Source organism: Neltuma alba, unplaced genomic scaffold (genome assembly GCF_004799145.2).
Source record: "Neltuma alba isolate B1F8T4 unplaced genomic scaffold, ASM479914v2 tig00011396_pilon, whole genome shotgun sequence".
NCBI classification, from domain to species: domain Eukaryota; kingdom Viridiplantae; phylum Streptophyta; class Magnoliopsida; order Fabales; family Fabaceae; genus Neltuma; species Neltuma alba.
The window spans coordinates 129741-146461 of NW_021636085.1; the positions used below are offsets into that span (position 1 = coordinate 129741).

Genomic DNA, 16721 nt, shown 5'->3' on the forward strand with positions numbered 1-16721 from the left:
AGGTTGAGGTTGGAGACTTCTATTTCGGAAAACCAATTTGGATTTATACCAGGGAGATCCACATCGGAAGCAATCTATTTACTAAGGGGGTTAATGGAGAGATATAGAAGTAAAAGAAGAGATTTACATATGATTTTTATTGACCTGGAAAAGGCTTATGATCGTGTGCCAAGAGAAGTATTGTGGAAGGCTTTGGAAAAGAAAAGTGTACGGGTTGCTTATATCAAAGCCATACAAGATATGTATGAGGCGGTAACTACCAGTGTAAGGACGCCTGGGGGGAAGACAAAGGACTTCCCTATTAAGATTAGCCTACATCAGGGATCTTCTCTGAGTCCGTACTTGTTCAACATTGTTCTGGATGTTCTTACTGAACCTGTTCAAGAAAGAATCCCTAAGTCCATGCTCTTCGCGGATGATATAGTTCTTATGGCGGAATCAAAAGAAGAGATTACTAGTTTGGAGTTATGGAGAAGGACTTTGGAGTCTAAAGGTTTCCGTTTGAGCAGGAACAAAACAGAATATATGCATTGTGATTTTGGAGGGAGGCAAGGTAATGGGGATTGGAGGTAAGGATGGGAGAGCAAATTATTCCTCAAGTATCAAAGTTTAAATACCTAGGATCCATTATACACGAGGATGGGGAAATTGATGGAGACATTTCTCATAGAATACAAGCTGGCTGGTTAAAGTGGAGGAAAGCTACCGGAGTTATTTGCGATAAAAAGGTACCTGAGAAACTTAAAGGAAAATTTTATCGGACTACTATAAGACCAGCTATGATGTATGGTAGTGAATGTTGGGCAATAAAGGGAAAACAAGAGCACAAAGTCGGAGTAGCAGAAATGAGGATATTGAGATGGATGTCTGGTCATACAAGAAAAGATAGGATTTGAAATGAAAAGATCAGGACAAGAGTCGGTGTGGCACCTATCCAAGAGAAAATGGTTGAAAATCGCTTAAGATGGTTTGGACATGTGCAGAGAAGGCCTTTGGAGGCCCCGATGAGGAGGGTGGATCAAACAAGATGGAGTCCTATAAAAAAAAGCAGGAGAAGACCGAGAAGAACGCTGAATGAGGTCATTGATCGAGACCTCCTAATCAACAACATATCTAAGGATTGGGTTGTTGACAGAGCACGATGGCGTCGTGTGATTCATGTAGCCGACCCTACTTAGTGGGATAAGGCTTGTTGTTGTTGTATAAAATATTTCACAAAAAGCGGCACCTCAATTTTCAATTGAATAAGCTAATTCTTTCTTTCTTTTTTTCTTTTTTAAAATCACAGTAGTCAGTGAAAGAAATCATAAGTTTCTGTCACTCTAATAACCCTTTTTTTTGGTAATATAACCCATTATTTTTTAGATCCACCCAAACAAAGCAAATCTCATCTTGATCGGGAGGAGGGAATATGATTTGATTTGGACATGATTGAAGAACTTGACTAAAACGGCTCGTGATCTTACAGTAATTGACTTTTCTAATTTTTTTCCTTTAGAAAAAGGATATTTAAATTTTAAAAAATAATTTAATAATATTTAGTCTCAAAAACTGTAACTAAATAATGGGTTTAAACAACTATAAATGTAAAAATGGAAAGATAACAAAAAAAAAAACCTTTTCAAAAATACTAAATGATAAATGAAGTTGATAAATTTCAAAATATTAAATCAAGCTACGATATTATTTTTGAATTTTCAATTGTTGAGAAATGATACCACTATCCTATAATTTTAGTGATTACTTTTACTTTGTTATTTACTATTTTAGTTTTGATATTGACTATTTTTCATTTCTGAGCTCCGGTGGCTACAAGTGTTTAGTTATTTATTATTCTAGTTTTACTAATGACTATTCTTGTTCCTCAAAAGTAATACTGAAGCTCCTAATTCATTTTTCAAAATTTTGAAATACAAGTAATTAGTAGAGAAATTAGAGTGGTAAATAACTAAACAAAAATAGTAACTAAATCTCCGTTAGCTGCTAATATATTTTTATTAAATTTTTAAAATAAAAGTAGCCAATAACAAAACTAGAGTAGTTACCAGATCTTTAAAAACAAAAGTAGTCATTAACAAAACTGAAGTAGTTAATAACTAAATAAAAGTAATTACTTAAACTCTAATAATAAAAGTAGTCAATAATAAAAGACAAAGGACATCGTTTTGCAACATTTCAAAATATCAAATTAGTGCAACGGTACCAATTTGGTCTTCGAAACTCAGCCTCCATAATTTGGCATTTTGGAAGGCACTTTTTAATCATTTTCCCAACAAAATGCTAATTACAATTTAGATATTAAAAGTGAAGCTAATTTTTTAAGGTCGTCATATTCCTTTGGTCTTTTCACAATTGGGAACTTTAATTTCTCTGGAAGCAAATGTTAGACAAAAACAAACATCTCATTTTCATCCTCGACGATGACGACCATGTGATTGGACTTAGTTATAAGGATTTCATAATTTGATTTAAACAAGATATGTTTTCTGACACATACACTCATCAAACCCATTTTTATCTTACATCATATTCAATTCCCCACATCAGCTCAAGTCACTACATTAAAAATATATATTGGTTAAAAGGAGTTAGAGTCCAAATTCAACTAGAACCACAAATTAAATGAACCTGAGATCAAGGGACACATTAGACTTTGAGCTAAGTGGGACCACAAGAGTGATAATTAACTTTTATCACCAAGTATTTAACACAATTACGTGCGTAGTTAAAGTTTGAATTCAACATATACCCCTGATTAAGTTAACACAACTTTTTTATTAGTTTAGCAGGCTTTTTTATTTGCACTTCTTTTTAGCTAGGAATTGGAATATTATTTTTAATCATGTTAATTTATAGGGAGATAAAAATGAATGTACGAATTCATTAGCCAAAAATCATCAGCTTAGATATTGATTTATTTATTTATTTATTTACTTATTTATTTTTAATTTTACCGAGACTCCCTGAAAGCTCTAAAAAGTTAGTAGATAGATAATTAAGCTGTCAACTTCGTTGGACTATTGCAATATAATATAATAATGGAAACATACAAAATTATTAGCAAGAAGACCACATGGATACGAAAGGGGAAATCTGAAAAAACATGTTTATAATGTTGCTAAACATTCTATAAATACGTGTTCTTCAAGGACATAAATTAAATCAGCATAAGCCAAATTCAACTATACTACTTCCTCCCCCTCTCCTTCTCCCTCCCTTATGCTCTCTCCATAGTTTCCAACAATGGCTTCCCTTCATTATCCTCCACGCCCATCTGGGCTAGAGATTGAAACGACGAGGATAGATGAAGAAGAAGCATCAAGCGGTCCGAAGAAGAAGAAGAAGAGTGATGACGTTATTGATGGGGGAGAAGAGAAGGGGATATGGCTGACGTGGAAGGATGTGTGGGTGAGGGCTTCTTCAAGTGGGAGGAAGAAGAATAAGAAGAAGAAGAAGAAGAAAGGGATTAATGGAAGCAGAACAATACTGGAAGGTCTCACTGGTTATGTCAAACCCGGTCAGCTTTTGGCCATCATGGGTCCTTCTGGCTGTGGCAAGTCCACTCTTCTGGATACTTTAGCAGGTGATATTCTTTCATTTACCTTTTTGCGGGCATAATTTTATCTCCCTGAAACTAAATGACGAAAACAAAACCAAAAGATGCCACTCCAATTTTTTTTGGGTTGAGCCCACGATGCCTATCACCGGTAACAATGATTAATTCCCTCGTACTATCACACACTGATGTGGATCGTACTTCTGACTAAATGCTTAAGAAACTGAACTAAATGCCAAGCATGCTTAACCTCATGATTAGATGGAACTCCAATTTTAAAGGTCGGATAAATGATAGATAGGGCCATAACATTTACTATGTGAAAATAGAAAGATAGGAGTAAAAATCTTCTTGAAAACAAAGGAGCTCGTACTCATCAAAATGAGAATTACTTTCAATAATAAGATATCTTCTGCGTATAAGAAAAAAGAGTTATAATTGTTTAAGCACAAAATCTCAAGTTTTAATTTGTATGAGTGCAAAAATATTTTAATTTGATGTCGTCTTTTCCAGAAACTACTGGATTTAAACTCTGAACAATATTGTGACTTGAATGACATGTTTTGCAGGGAGATTAGGTCCAAAAACAAGGCAGGCAGGGGAGATTCTTATTAACGGCCACAAACAAGTACTCGCCTATGGGACCTCGGTACACAGACTTTTTTTCATCCATTAATCAAGAAAAATTAGCTTCCTCCTCTCATTTTCTTTTTCAATTTCTCTATGTTTTAATTTAATTTGTTACTATTACGCATGAAAACAAAGAAGTTTGATAAATTTTTGAAATTAGCTAGACTTGTAAATTTATTATCTTTATCTACTAAATTCTTGAACTTGCGTATAAAGTTGTGTTCTGATCTCTGATTATTGCATTTTCTTAAAAGTATATGTAAATTTGCAGTCGCTGAGTACTAAATTCTCGAACATTGACTTGTAAATTTGTGCTTTAGATGTGTTAGATTCTTTACTTTCAGTGTATAAAATGGTTTTTGCCAGGGGTACACTTAAAAATTTGCTTTGTGAGAATGTTAAATTCTCTCACTGCCATTATTAAATTTCCTTTGATTGACTTGTAAATTTTTTTTACTTTTTTAGAAAAACTTGTATAAAATTTCATCTCTTAACCCTAAAATCACCAAAGAAGTTGCCGGTGGCAGCACCAACGTCAGAAAAATACCAATGATGGTGGTGCTTCCATCATCGGCAACAGAAAGAAGTAAGGAATGAGAGAATTTTTGTTCCTTAAATCATTGAAGGTGCATTTTTTGATTCCGACTTTTTTAAATTTTAATTAAAAAGGGCCAAGGATCTTTAAAAAAAATTATAAATTTGTGCTTCTTCTCAATAATTAATTTTTTAAAATTGGTCATTGAGCATAATTTTCACTTTGATTAAATTCATCATTTCATCCTTGGTACGATTATTTCCCCTAAATTTTAGACGTAAATCTCAACATTATAGTAATTAAATCTCAACACTTTCTTTATCTCTCGCTATATCTAACTCTTCTTGATGATAATTGAACAATTGGAGAAGATAAATATCTAGTTAAATAACAATAAAGGTTAGAAAACTGAAAGACATCCTTCTGATGATATCAACTTGTGCTCTGTAAACTTAATAAAACAGTCATACGCTCAGTGACCTAAAAAAACGAAGAAGAAGACTATCAATATAGTTAAAAGCATATTACTACCTCCAGTTCTTAATACAAAAGTTAGTTTGATATTCAGTTTGGTTCTAGTATCAAACCTCAATTTATTTTGTCTCTTTTATTTATCTATTTTTTTTTTCCAAGTATCCCATGTAGTAGTTGCACATATTAAAACTTCCATCAAATGGTAGTTTTGGTCAATACACATGATTAGTAAGGATATTATAAGGAAGATAACACTAATTGATTATAAATCGCTAACTTAACAATCTTCTTTAATTTACTCAAATTAGTCAACTAATTCTCATATTAAGGACCGAAAATAATATCAATTATTACAACCGGAATTGAATAAAATGAGTGGAGTCGAAATAGATTGAGGAGAAACAAGAGGAAGAATATAAGTGGCAAATTCGACACCACTTTAACACAAAACTAAGTTGAGTTTATAGATCCTTCCACTTATATATTATTAAGTCCAATCTCATTCCATGTGAAACTTCTCACTTTACGCCAAATTTGCTCATACTTAACATATCCTAATATCAATTTTAGAGAAGTTACATGTGAAAGATAGAGTATTTAGAGCTAACCCTATAAGATTTTAAAAATTAATAATCTATTTCTACCTTGTTTGTTTCAGGCATATGTGACACAAGATGACGCTTTGCTCACAACCCTAACAGTTGGAGAAGCAGTGTACTATTCAGCTCAGCTTCAATTACCAGACACAATGTCAAAGGAAGAGAAAAAGGAGAGAGCCGAGTTCACAATAAGAGAAATGGGTCTTCAAGACGCCATTAACACCAGAATTGGAGGTTGGGGTTGTAAGGGAATCAGTGGAGGCCAAAAGAGGAGAGTGAGTATTTGTATAGAGATCCTGACACGTCCAAGACTTCTGTTTCTTGATGAACCAACCAGTGGACTTGACAGTGCAGCCTCGTACTATGTCATGAGCAGAATCGCCAGCCTTGATCGAAAGGATGGGATTCAGAGGACCATTATTGCGTCTATTCATCAACCTAGTACTGAAGTCTTTCAGCTTTTTGATAATCTGTGTCTTCTTTCTTCCGGAAGAACTGTGTTCTTTGGTCCTATTTCTGCAGCAAGTGAGGTCAGGGTTTAGATCCACATGTCTTGTTCTGATCTCATGTTTCAATTATATACTGATGTACGCTGTTTTATGTTGTAGTTCTTTGCTTCAAATGGATTTCCTTGTCCTGCTGTCCAGAATCCGTCCGATCATTTCTTGAAAACTATAAACAAGGATTTTGATGATCAGGTCTGCTTCGTGTTAGCCATTAAGCAACTAAACCCAGACATAATTTGACTGAGATTCTTACTGGTTTAACAGGACATTGAATTGGGCTTCCCTGATCCTGAAAGGAAACCTACAGAAGAAGCAATAGAAATGCTTGTGAAATCATACAAGTCTTCTAATTTCAACCAACAAGTTCAAGCAGAAGTAGCAGCATTATCTGCACAGGTATGTCGAATCCGTATTCCATCCCTATCAAGAGCACAAATTTTATATGACCTCTATATATATATCACATGAAGAAAATAACCGTGTCTAACTTGATGTAGATATGAATAACTGACAATATGTTATCTAAAATGCAAAGAAGAAAATAACATATCCTTCTCAAAAGGATAATGATGGGCAATGTTTAATGCAATTGTGGGTTATAGGAAAGTGGAATGGTGGTGGAGAAGAAGAAAAGAACGCATGCAAGCTTCCCTACTCAGTGCATTGTTCTTACAAAGAGATCATTCTTGAACATGCGTCGTGATTTAGGCTATTACTGGTTACGCCTTATCATATACATCGCTGTGGCGCTAGGTTTGGCCACCGTCTTCTACGATTTGGGCATGAGCACCGTGTCTATTCAAGTAAGAAAGAGTAACATATTGGAGCATGCTCTGACATTCTCCACTTTATATTTCTAATAGTTAATTTTTTTTTTTCAATCATTGTTTCAGGATAGAGGTGGACTGCTTGCCTTTGTGTCCTCCTTCATAACTTTCATGACCATTGGTGGCTTCCCTTCCTTTGTGGAAGAGATGAAGGTGTGTGTGCATTATTTTCTCTTTGTTGAAGTCATCATATGAGCCTCAAGGTTTAAGTCTCCATATTCCTACTGATGCAGGTATTTGGAAGGGAAAGGCTAAATGGGCACTATGGAGTGATAGCGTATGTGATAGGGAACACCTTATCTTCGATCCCATATCTATTACTCGTCACTGTCATTCCGGGAGCCATAGCCTATTACCTCCCAGGCCTTCAAAATTCTGCTGAACACTTTATCTTCTTCTGCTGTGTCCTATTTTCATGTCTGATGTTAGTTGAAAGCCTGATGATGATAGTGGCTAGCATCGTCCCTAACTTCCTCATGGGAATTATAACCGGTGCTGGTCTTCAAGGCATCATGATCCTCGCAGGAGGCTTCTTCAGATTGCCTAATGACCTTCCCAGAATCTTTTGGAAGTATCCTCTCTATTACATAGCCTTCCATAGATACGCCTACCAAGGACTGTTCAAGAACGAGTTTGAAGGACTGAGATTTGGTAATTTAAGTGGGGAAGAGATTCTGAGAAACAAATGGGAAGTTAACATGAGCTATTCTAAGTGGGTTGATCTTGCCATTCTTCTGGGGATGATCATTGTGTATAGAATTCTATTCTTGGTGATCATAAAGGGCACTGAGAAGATGAAGCCTTTAGTTGCTTCTTTGCTTAGCATTCAAGTCATAGCGAATCCAAAATGCTACTCCTTTAGGCGTGAATGGACTGCATAAATCAAATACGATAAGTAATTAGAATAAGATCATGTTTATGCCTGTGGTCAATGTATTAGAATAAAACGTGTGTATTATATATATATATATATGGAACTTTCGCATGTGTTTTGAATATATATGTTGCATCAAATAAAATTGTTGGGTTGAGTTTAAAATTTTTAACCTATGGGAACCAGTTATATATGCCCCCTTTTGAAGTTATATGCCACTTTTGCTTCTGCTAAAACACATGAATAAATAATTGTAGGTCGTTTTATATTAAGTAAAAGCCATAATATATACTATAATAAGGACTTAAAAATTTTCAGTGTGATGAGGGAAAAAATATTCTTCTGTACAAGCTTTTAAAACTTGTTCGAGAGTGAGGTGTAAAAAAAAGATTATTTAATTTACTAGTAATAACTAATAAGTTGAGTTTGTGATGCATTGAGATAATGGTAAATGAAGGTCTATTTAAGATATTTAGGTTTCTCTTATTAGTAGGATTGGAATTTTATGGGTTAATTTTTTCATTATCTTTCGTGGATTATTTAAGATTTATTTAAATTCAATAAAATAATATATCTATATTTTCTTATCATTAAATTACTACTGCTTTATTATTTTTAGAACTCTCTTAAATATGTCAAAATGACTTTTAAATGAAAAATAAATAAACCACGTGTGTCTATTATATAAAGTAGTACGTACGTGTGTGGGTTCCTCGTACCATGTTTCCGTGCCTTCATGCACTTTAGGGGCCTTTGATCGCTTCAAATAAATCACACTATAAACAAATTCGCAATCCAAAGCTTATATATCGTTCACCTTTGAATCCTTCTCTTCGCCATAGCTCTGTTTCGAGATGGCTCTCTCTTCTTCTTCGTCTCTCAGGCCCATCACTTACAAACCTGCTCGTCACTCCTATCCTTCTTCTCCCTTTCCTACATTCCGCCACCTCTGGCCGCCCACCGGCGCTAGGTTCAATACAGTCGCGAATTCTACTGAGGCTTCGAAATCAGCCGTCCCTTCCACCGCGGGCACCGCCTCAATTCAGACCAAATGGTCGCTTGATAGTTGGAAGACCAAGAAGGCCCTTCAGCTTCCAGAGTATCCGGATCAAAATGAGCTCGATCAAGTCCTTAAAACCCTCGAATCTTACCCCCCCGTTGTATTCGCCGGAGAAATGAGGAGCCTCGAGGATAAAATAGCTCAGGCCGCCATGGGCAACGCTTTTCTCCTTCAGGGTGGGGATTGCGCTGAGAGCTTCAAGGAGTGCAATGCCAATTATATTCGTGATACCTTTCGCGTTATTCTTCAAATGAGCATTGTTTTGATGTTCGGTGCCCAGATGCCTATCATAAAGGTCTCTTTGAGTCTCTCTCTCTCATGTATTCATTCAGAGCAATTCCAAGAATGCTGGAATTGGGAATTTCTTCCCAGTGGATTATCGGAAACTTGATATTTATTGTTGTTTGTATAAGTGGATTAATGAGCCATTTTGGATTTAAAAGGGGGGGGGGGTGTTGCTTCTGGGGTTGTGAGGAGGGCGAAACTTCGAAACAGTCTGGTGAAAAAAAGGAACTTTGAAACAGTCTCTTGTCCGGGTGAATAAGTAAGCCGTTTTGGAGGAAAAGTAGAGAGCTGTTGTTGGGGTTGATAACTATCAATCCAATGGAACTTTAAAAGTGGAGTGCTGTTCTTGGTGGTGATCAAGTTCTTCCTTTGAAAACCTCTCAATATCCGGGCTAAAAGTATTCCTAGAGCTGTGACTGAAACTGATTTTTTGTCCCTATTCATCAATGATTATACATATACACATATATATATTGAATGGGATTGATCACATAGATACTTGAACTTTTGACTTAGGTTGGAAGAATGGCAGGTCAATTTGCAAAGCCAAGATCAGAGCCATACGAGGAGAGGGATGGAGTGAAGCTGCCAAGTTATAAGGGTGATATTGTGAATGGTGATGCATTTCTGGAAGCATCAAGAGTTCCAGATCCAAAGAGAATGGAAAGAGCTTACTGTCAATCAGTTGCTACTCTCAATCTTCTGAGGGCCTTTGCCACTGGAGGCTATGCTGCCATACAAAGGGTCAGCCAATGGAATCTAGATTTTATGGATCACAACGAGCAGGGGGACAGGTATGTTTTCTATTTTCTCTTCTGTAATTTGTTTGTCATTTAAGTTAGATATAAGTATTTTTGCCTTACTTTCTTTTGAGAATTGAAGGATGAGCCTTGAAATAACAGTAAGATTGCCTCCATGTAATCCTAGAGGTCATGGGTTCAAATCTTTATTTTATTATTAAAAAAAAATTTCTCTGTCACTCTTGTGGATAAATCTGCGTATATTTGCCTCTTCCCAGATCCCACCTGGCGGAAGCCTTGCACACCGGGCCACATTTCTTTCCCTTTTGAGAACTGAATCAATTCTTTTGCTTTTACTTGGAAGATAATGGAAGACTGAAGGGGAAGGATGGAAATCAAGAGGATTTCTGTATCATTTTCCTTTGTTTCTGTTTCTATTTCTGAATGAACTCCTGGGAAAGGCTGATTAAATCCAGAAAAGATTGAATAGGAAGTAATGACTGCATCCTGTTTTGCCTGCAGTTAGAGTAAAATGGAATGACTGTTATCTGAGATACACCCCTTGGCATATTTCTTGTGCTTTTCTAAAGTTCAGCAATGAAGTGAATCAGGATTGGATTTCATCATAATCCAATGGATATTTAATTACAATCTTTTCAAAATGTAAAATTTAATCTAGCCATTCTAGTCCAATTTCAAGAACTGGCAAATTTTGGAGTTTTTCTGCAGAACATCAGAAGATCATTCTATTTGCTCCGGAATTCTTCTGCTACTTACTATTCTATTTGCTCATTCTGGTGTGTCCTAACAGGTATCGCGAATTGGCTTACCGAGTGGATGAAGCCATTGGCTTCATGATTGCAGCTGGATTCACAGATGAGCATCCAATCATGACCACGACAGATTTTTGGACCTCCCATGAGTGTTTGCTTCTGCCTTATGAGCAAGCACTTACTCGGGAGGATTCTACTACAGGGCTTCACTATGATTGCTCAGCTCACATGCTATGGGTTGGAGAACGCACTCGACGACTTGATGGTGCTCATGTGGAGTTTTTAAGAGGAGTTTCTAATCCAATTGGCATCAAGGTATTGTATTAATTTTGTTTATCCTCCTTGTGCTCATTTGGAAAAAAGACAAAATGATATTAAAACGAACGAGTTTTACAGGTCACAACGAGATAATATGTAGATAAAAAGTAACAATTGTTAGAAAAAGTTAGTAACAAAGGAGAAATATCCTGACAAACTTTACAGATAGAGGCTCCGCTGGAAAGCATTTCTCCACTCAATTAATAGTTAATTATCTCTCTGTGTCTTCTTCTAGTTCTAGAAGATTATAATTATGTATCCAAAAGGACACAATGGAAGTTTTAATCCCGGAAAATCTGAATTGTGAACGCTGAACTATGCCTTGCTTGAGCATGTGCTTTGAATTGTGAACTTAGAACTCTGAACTACTTCTGACTTCAAAGACACAATTGGAAGCTTAAATCCCAAAAAATCTGAAATTAGAAGATCCTGCAGCCTCAAGATTTTGATTCTTTGAAATTAAAAGCTACTCCAAGCTGAGAATTTGGATCCTCTAACATTAGAAGTATTCTAGCGAAGGAAACGGTGGCATACAAATGTCAGAGTAAGAGTGTGAATGGAGCTTAGTCCCCTTTTTTTTTTTCCCCCCTCCATCTCTTTAATTTCACAAGTTCTTTGCAAGCATTTTACTCTAGAGGATCCAAATCAGAGTTCTTTCTCAAGATTTTAACTTTAGAAGATCCACACCGGCGGATTTTAGCTTCAAGCTGTAGTGTCCTGTTCCAGATGGTTATTTGAAAGGAAAAAAATGCAAACTTTCTTTGCTTTTTCACAGGTGAGCCATAAGATGGATCCTGATGAACTGGTGAAGCTGATAGATATATTGAATCCAAAGAACAAAGCTGGAAGAATAACAGTGATAGTAAGAATGGGAGCTGATAATCTGAGAGTGAAACTGCCACATCTAATCAGAGCAGTTCGCAGAGCAGGCCAAATTGTGACATGGGTCAGTGATCCCATGCATGGCAACACCATCAAAGCTCCATCTGGACTCAAAACTCGCTCCTTTGATTCTATCAGAGTAATCTTCTCATATCCTTTTCTTCTTTCTTTATATATTTCTCTATGTTATTATAAAGCTTGAAGCTGAGAATTTGATTTGGAATTTGTGGGGTCTGTGGTAGGCTGAGCTGAGAGCATTTTTTGATGTGCATGAGGAAGAAGGAAGCTACCCAGGAGGAGTTCATCTAGAAATGACAGGTCAGAATGTGACAGAATGCGTGGGAGGCTCAAGAACTGTGACTTATGATGACCTGACTTCACGCTACCACACCCACTGTGATCCCAGGCTTAATGCTTCACAGTCTCTTGAACTTGCTTTTAAGATTGCTCAGAGACTCCGCAGATCAAGGCTTACCTCTCTCCACTCTCTTGCCTCTCTTTCAAATTAACCCACAAAACTTTACCTTTCAAATATACTAGCAATAAAGCCAATAGCTACTATTATGACATTAGAGTTTCAATGTAAGTGAAAGGACCGATCCTATTTTTTCTCTTGCCTCCCATTCAAATTACCCGCAAAACTTTACCTTTCAAATCTAGGAATAAAGTTAATTGCTACTATAGTGATATGCAAGTTTCATTGTAAGTGAAAGTTTGGATTCCATCTCATTTGTAAGCTGAAGGCTTACCTCACTCCACTCTCTTGCCTCTCTCTTTTAAATTAACCCACAAAACTTTACCTTTCAAGTGTAGCAATAAAATTTTGGTCCATGATGTATTTACTTGTTTCTGCAATAAGCACCAGTTGGGCAGTTTCATTTCATGCATCATAAATTTTCAATTTTGATCGATTTGAAAAGGTGGTTTCTTTATGGGAGTGTGGCCTGGCAGTAACTGGTAACCACTGAGTGGAAGCAAGCTCCATTAATGACAAGAACTATCTTTTACGTGAGAAAGGTAACTTTTTTCCGCCCAAAAGAACAGCAACTTGATAATTCATCAAGTGATTCATCAGAAATAATGATAATAATTCATCAAGTTGACAACTTTTTTTTGACACATGAATTACACATGATGAAATATGCAGGAAAGAGAAAAGCTTCTTTGAACTCCTTCACACGCCATCTTGTGTGTGTGATTTGAAAGATTTCACCTTCATCTAATAAAAGTAGACATTTTACTCCGCAAGCCCCATCAATTCAAACAAACAAACAAAGACAATTAATTTGGCTTTCTTTATTCAGATGAATCAGTTCTTCCCCTCATCATTTACTGTACCTCACCATGATGATGCTCTTCCTCCCTCTCTGACCCCACCAATCACTACAATATCAAATTTTTCTCGAGCAAATCCATCCATTTCTTCTAAACAAACAAAGCCTATGCTTTCCCCTACTATTATTCTAGTAAATGAAAGCCAACACAATATACCAATTTCATTCACTTTCTCGGGAAACAAACACCCCATTGGAAGTTTAAATTTAAGAAATAGCTTGAAAAGAACGTAAACCCATGGCTCTTATAATATATTCTCTCCGCTCCGTTCCTTATTATTATAAGAGACAAATAACCAAAGTACGTTGATCAAAAAAATAGTTAAAATTAGTTAAGAACAATTAATGTGTAAAAAGTATAATTTTTTTTCAAAAATACCCTCATTAATAAGGAGAGAGTATAAGAAAGAACAATTAAATTATTAAAAGAAAAAGAAGTGGAAGGGAGAGAGAGGGTGAATTGAAGATAATAAATATGAATAAAATAAAAAATCAACACAAAAAAGTAAAGACAACTTGTAAGTGTCTCTTATATATAGAAACATGCTATAAGCATCAAATGTCTCTTATAATAAAAAATGGAAGAAGTAGTAATTATGTGATTTTTATTTATTCCTCATTTTGCATATTTTTAACATGATATTCCTCTTTCAAGAGAGCCACAGAATTTACACGTCACATACTGATCCAAACTTCAAAGGCCTATGAACAATCAGACAAACTACTACATGTTTCATTGCAGCTTTTGTTTTCCCTCCATTTCCGCATTTCGTAACATCATCATCCCCTGCATCCGTCCCTACCCATCCATATCTACACCCGCTCCATCAGATTCCGCCACGTGTAAAGTTAGCCATCATCGTCCTCGTCAGCTCAAACCAGAGTCTTGCACGCCGAGCTCTGAGGGTCCCACATCGCCGGAAGCAAATACTTCCGGCCGTTCGCGCCGTGTGCATTGTAGCTCGCCCCGGTTGTCTTGTCTACCAGAGCCCGGCCCGGATATCCGGGATACGAGCCGCTCCCGAAAGTCCCAGTACAAGCCGATACAGCCTCGAGCGGCGCCGTAGGTGGACCCTGGAAGTAGCCATTGTTGAAGGGGTTCGTCACGGTGCCGGCCAGCAAGGTGGCCAAGTTAATGATCATTCCGTCAACACCGACGTCACCGTTCGGCGCCACCAACGGCGGAGTCTGCGGGCCATACATGGGCTGGTGGAATGGCCACGCGCATTGACCTGGACAGTGAGTCTCGGGATTCCCAACCCAGACAAAAGCTCTGCGAGGCTTACCTCCCACAGGTCGGATCGCCCCGTGAGTACCACATCGACTGACGCAGAACCCGTCGACGGCAACATCCTTGGCAGTGAGGACGACGGTGATAGAGTCAAGCTCGTTGAACTTGGACGCCAACGCGATCAAGTGCCTCGACCTGAGGAACTTACCAAGAGAGTACGTCTCGTGGAGGTATTGCTTCCCTACGACGAGAGCAGAGGATCCGCCCTTGTACTTCCCGGTGGTGCCCCACCATGTGGCCGCCGAAGGAAGTGGAGCCTTCGGGGAGTTTAAGGATTCTATGAAGTCCACGATTATGGACCGTTGGATGGGAGTGAAGGTTCCATACCAGACAAGATTAACGGTGATCTTCCCCTTCAGGAGCTCACCGTTGTGGTACTTGAGCACCAAGGGCTGTTGCTGTACCAGAGCCCCCTCAGCCACAAGCCACAGCCACAACACAGTGAAGAAGACAATGGCATGATGGTAAATAAGAGGCATTTTCGAGGTCAAACTCAGAACAACTGTATCAGAGAAGGATTATCTAAAGAGCAAGGTGAAGACGAATAAGGAGGATGGGCTATTTATATACGCAGGAAGAGGATGCCTGATCCAGCTGTAATGAGAGAGTTGTCATTATAATACCCTTCCACGTGGCGGATTCTAATTGGTCTCCACATTTCGTCAACTGTGCCAGACTGTGAGCTTCTGACATGTCGTGACGTGGCGGTCTAAATGATAGCGACGTTGGAGTCCAGAACTCTATGTTCCCAGAGGAAGTGAAATGACGGATTTGACCTCACTCTTGATATATATCCACAATCCGTCAATCCCTATGGATCCAAATCCAATGCACCATGCATTTCAGGGCAAGTTCGAACCAAATAACGTGGGCCCCAATCAGGAATATTTAGGCAATCAGGGCCGTTGGATTTGAATGAGAGGGATGTGATTGGGAAGAAGGCGGGGGAGGGAATAACGATGACGTCATGTTCAGAGTTTGAGGAAGCAGTATTCGAATACAGAGGGATTTATGGTAATAAAATATAAGGACGCATGATGGTGGCAGTGAATAAGTTTAAAAAACAAAAGCATAGGCTTTTGTAGGGAAGCAGTGTGTGGAAGGGGGCCAGTGCAGCGCCAGAGGTTAGGGTGGGGCCCGGTGGAGTGAGGGTTTTGAGAATCTAGAAACGTCAGCTTATTCAATAATGGCGAAATGGTAATTTAATGGTCTTAGAAATCAAATTATATTATATTATTAGTGACTATTAACGTTTGTTGCATGAAGAAAATGTTAATATTTTTCAATACTGAATATAAAACTTATTTTATAATATAAATTATATTATAAAATAGATTTTATATTTAAAATTAAAAGAATATTTCTTATTATTAATATCATATAATAGTTACTTCAACATTCAATTTAATTTAAAATATAAAGTATTATTTATTTTATTTTTATATTTATTTATTTATTAAAATAGTTTTTCAATGTTGATGTGTTGCCCATGTTAAAAGTTTTAGTAAAAATAGTTGTAATATATATAATTAATAAATTATATTTTAAAAAAATTGTATATATTTATTAAAAATAACTAATTTAATTAATTTTTTAATATTTATAAATTAATTATTTAATTCTTATATTAAAAACTAAATATGGTATTAAAACTTAATTCGAGTCACAACCAATATAGCTAGTAAATCAATGAACATATATGAACTAATCTCTTAGTCCATCCAATTGAGAGTTTCTAATGAATTAACTTAATTAGATATTATAACTTTTTTAGATTTGAGTAATTTCATTATATTGGATTACGTATGATTTATATATGAAAATTAATATATTTTATTTAAATAATACTCTTTTTATATATAATTTAATTTAATTATATTATTTTTAATTGTGATTAGTGTGACGTTGGTTTAAATCACGACCACTAAACTATGATCTTAATAAACTCAATGACAAATCAAATTTTTAATCTGGAAAATTGTGAATGTTTTGGATTTTATGTGTCTTTGAGTTTACTCTTCTAGACTTCTAGTCATA

At 36.5% G+C, this 16721-nt stretch overlaps 3 protein-coding genes across 3 annotated transcripts; 2 read left to right on the top strand and 1 right to left on the bottom strand.

Moving 5' to 3' along the window:
• The first annotated feature begins 3243 nt into the window (after nucleotides 1-3243).
• Nucleotides 3244-8008, top strand: LOC114712725 (ABC transporter G family member 11-like). The gene is made up of 8 exons (XM_028897272.1): nucleotides 3244-3583; nucleotides 4126-4205; nucleotides 5854-6324; nucleotides 6403-6492; nucleotides 6565-6696; nucleotides 6903-7103; nucleotides 7194-7280; nucleotides 7361-8008. Exons 1-8 carry the CDS (start codon nucleotides 3244-3246, stop codon nucleotides 8006-8008), a joined length of 2049 nt encoding a protein of 682 aa, XP_028753105.1.
• An 847-nt stretch (nucleotides 8009-8855) lies between these two features.
• LOC114712775 (phospho-2-dehydro-3-deoxyheptonate aldolase 2, chloroplastic-like) lies at nucleotides 8856-12568 on the top strand. Its single transcript, XM_028897312.1, has 5 exons — nucleotides 8856-9356; nucleotides 9863-10140; nucleotides 10898-11174; nucleotides 11953-12198; nucleotides 12302-12568. The coding sequence occupies exons 1-5, from the start codon at nucleotides 8856-8858 to the stop codon at nucleotides 12566-12568; spliced, it is 1569 nt and encodes a 522-aa protein (XP_028753145.1).
• A 1593-nt stretch (nucleotides 12569-14161) lies between these two features.
• Nucleotides 14162-15212, bottom strand: LOC114712776 (protein EXORDIUM-like 2). Its single transcript, XM_028897313.1, has one exon. It carries the CDS (start codon nucleotides 15161-15163, stop codon nucleotides 14267-14269), a length of 897 nt encoding a protein of 298 aa, XP_028753146.1. The 5' UTR covers nucleotides 15164-15212; the 3' UTR covers nucleotides 14162-14266.
• Between the last annotated feature and the right edge of the window lie 1509 nt (nucleotides 15213-16721).

What these genes read in the sequence shown, in the direction of transcription:
- LOC114712725 (XM_028897272.1), top strand. Translation starts at nt 3,244, where the DNA reads ATGGCTTCCCTTCATTATCCTCCACGCCCATCTGGGCTAGAGATTGAA. An exon ending in TACTCGCCTATGGGACCTCG is followed by an intron (nt 4,206 to 5,853) that starts GTACACAGACTT and finishes TGTTTGTTTCAG; the next exon opens with GCATATGTGACACAAGATGA. An exon ending in CTATTTCTGCAGCAAGTGAG is followed by an intron (nt 6,325 to 6,402) that starts GTCAGGGTTTAG and finishes TTTATGTTGTAG; the next exon opens with TTCTTTGCTTCAAATGGATT.
- LOC114712776 (XM_028897313.1), bottom strand. Translation starts at nt 15,163, where the DNA reads ATGCCTCTTATTTACCATCATGCCATTGTCTTCTTCACTGTGTTGTGG.
- LOC114712775 (XM_028897312.1), top strand. Translation starts at nt 8,856, where the DNA reads ATGGCTCTCTCTTCTTCTTCGTCTCTCAGGCCCATCACTTACAAACCT. An exon ending in CACAACGAGCAGGGGGACAG is followed by an intron (nt 10,141 to 10,897) that starts GTATGTTTTCTA and finishes GTGTCCTAACAG; the next exon opens with GTATCGCGAATTGGCTTACC. An exon ending in CTAATCCAATTGGCATCAAG is followed by an intron (nt 11,175 to 11,952) that starts GTATTGTATTAA and finishes GCTTTTTCACAG; the next exon opens with GTGAGCCATAAGATGGATCC.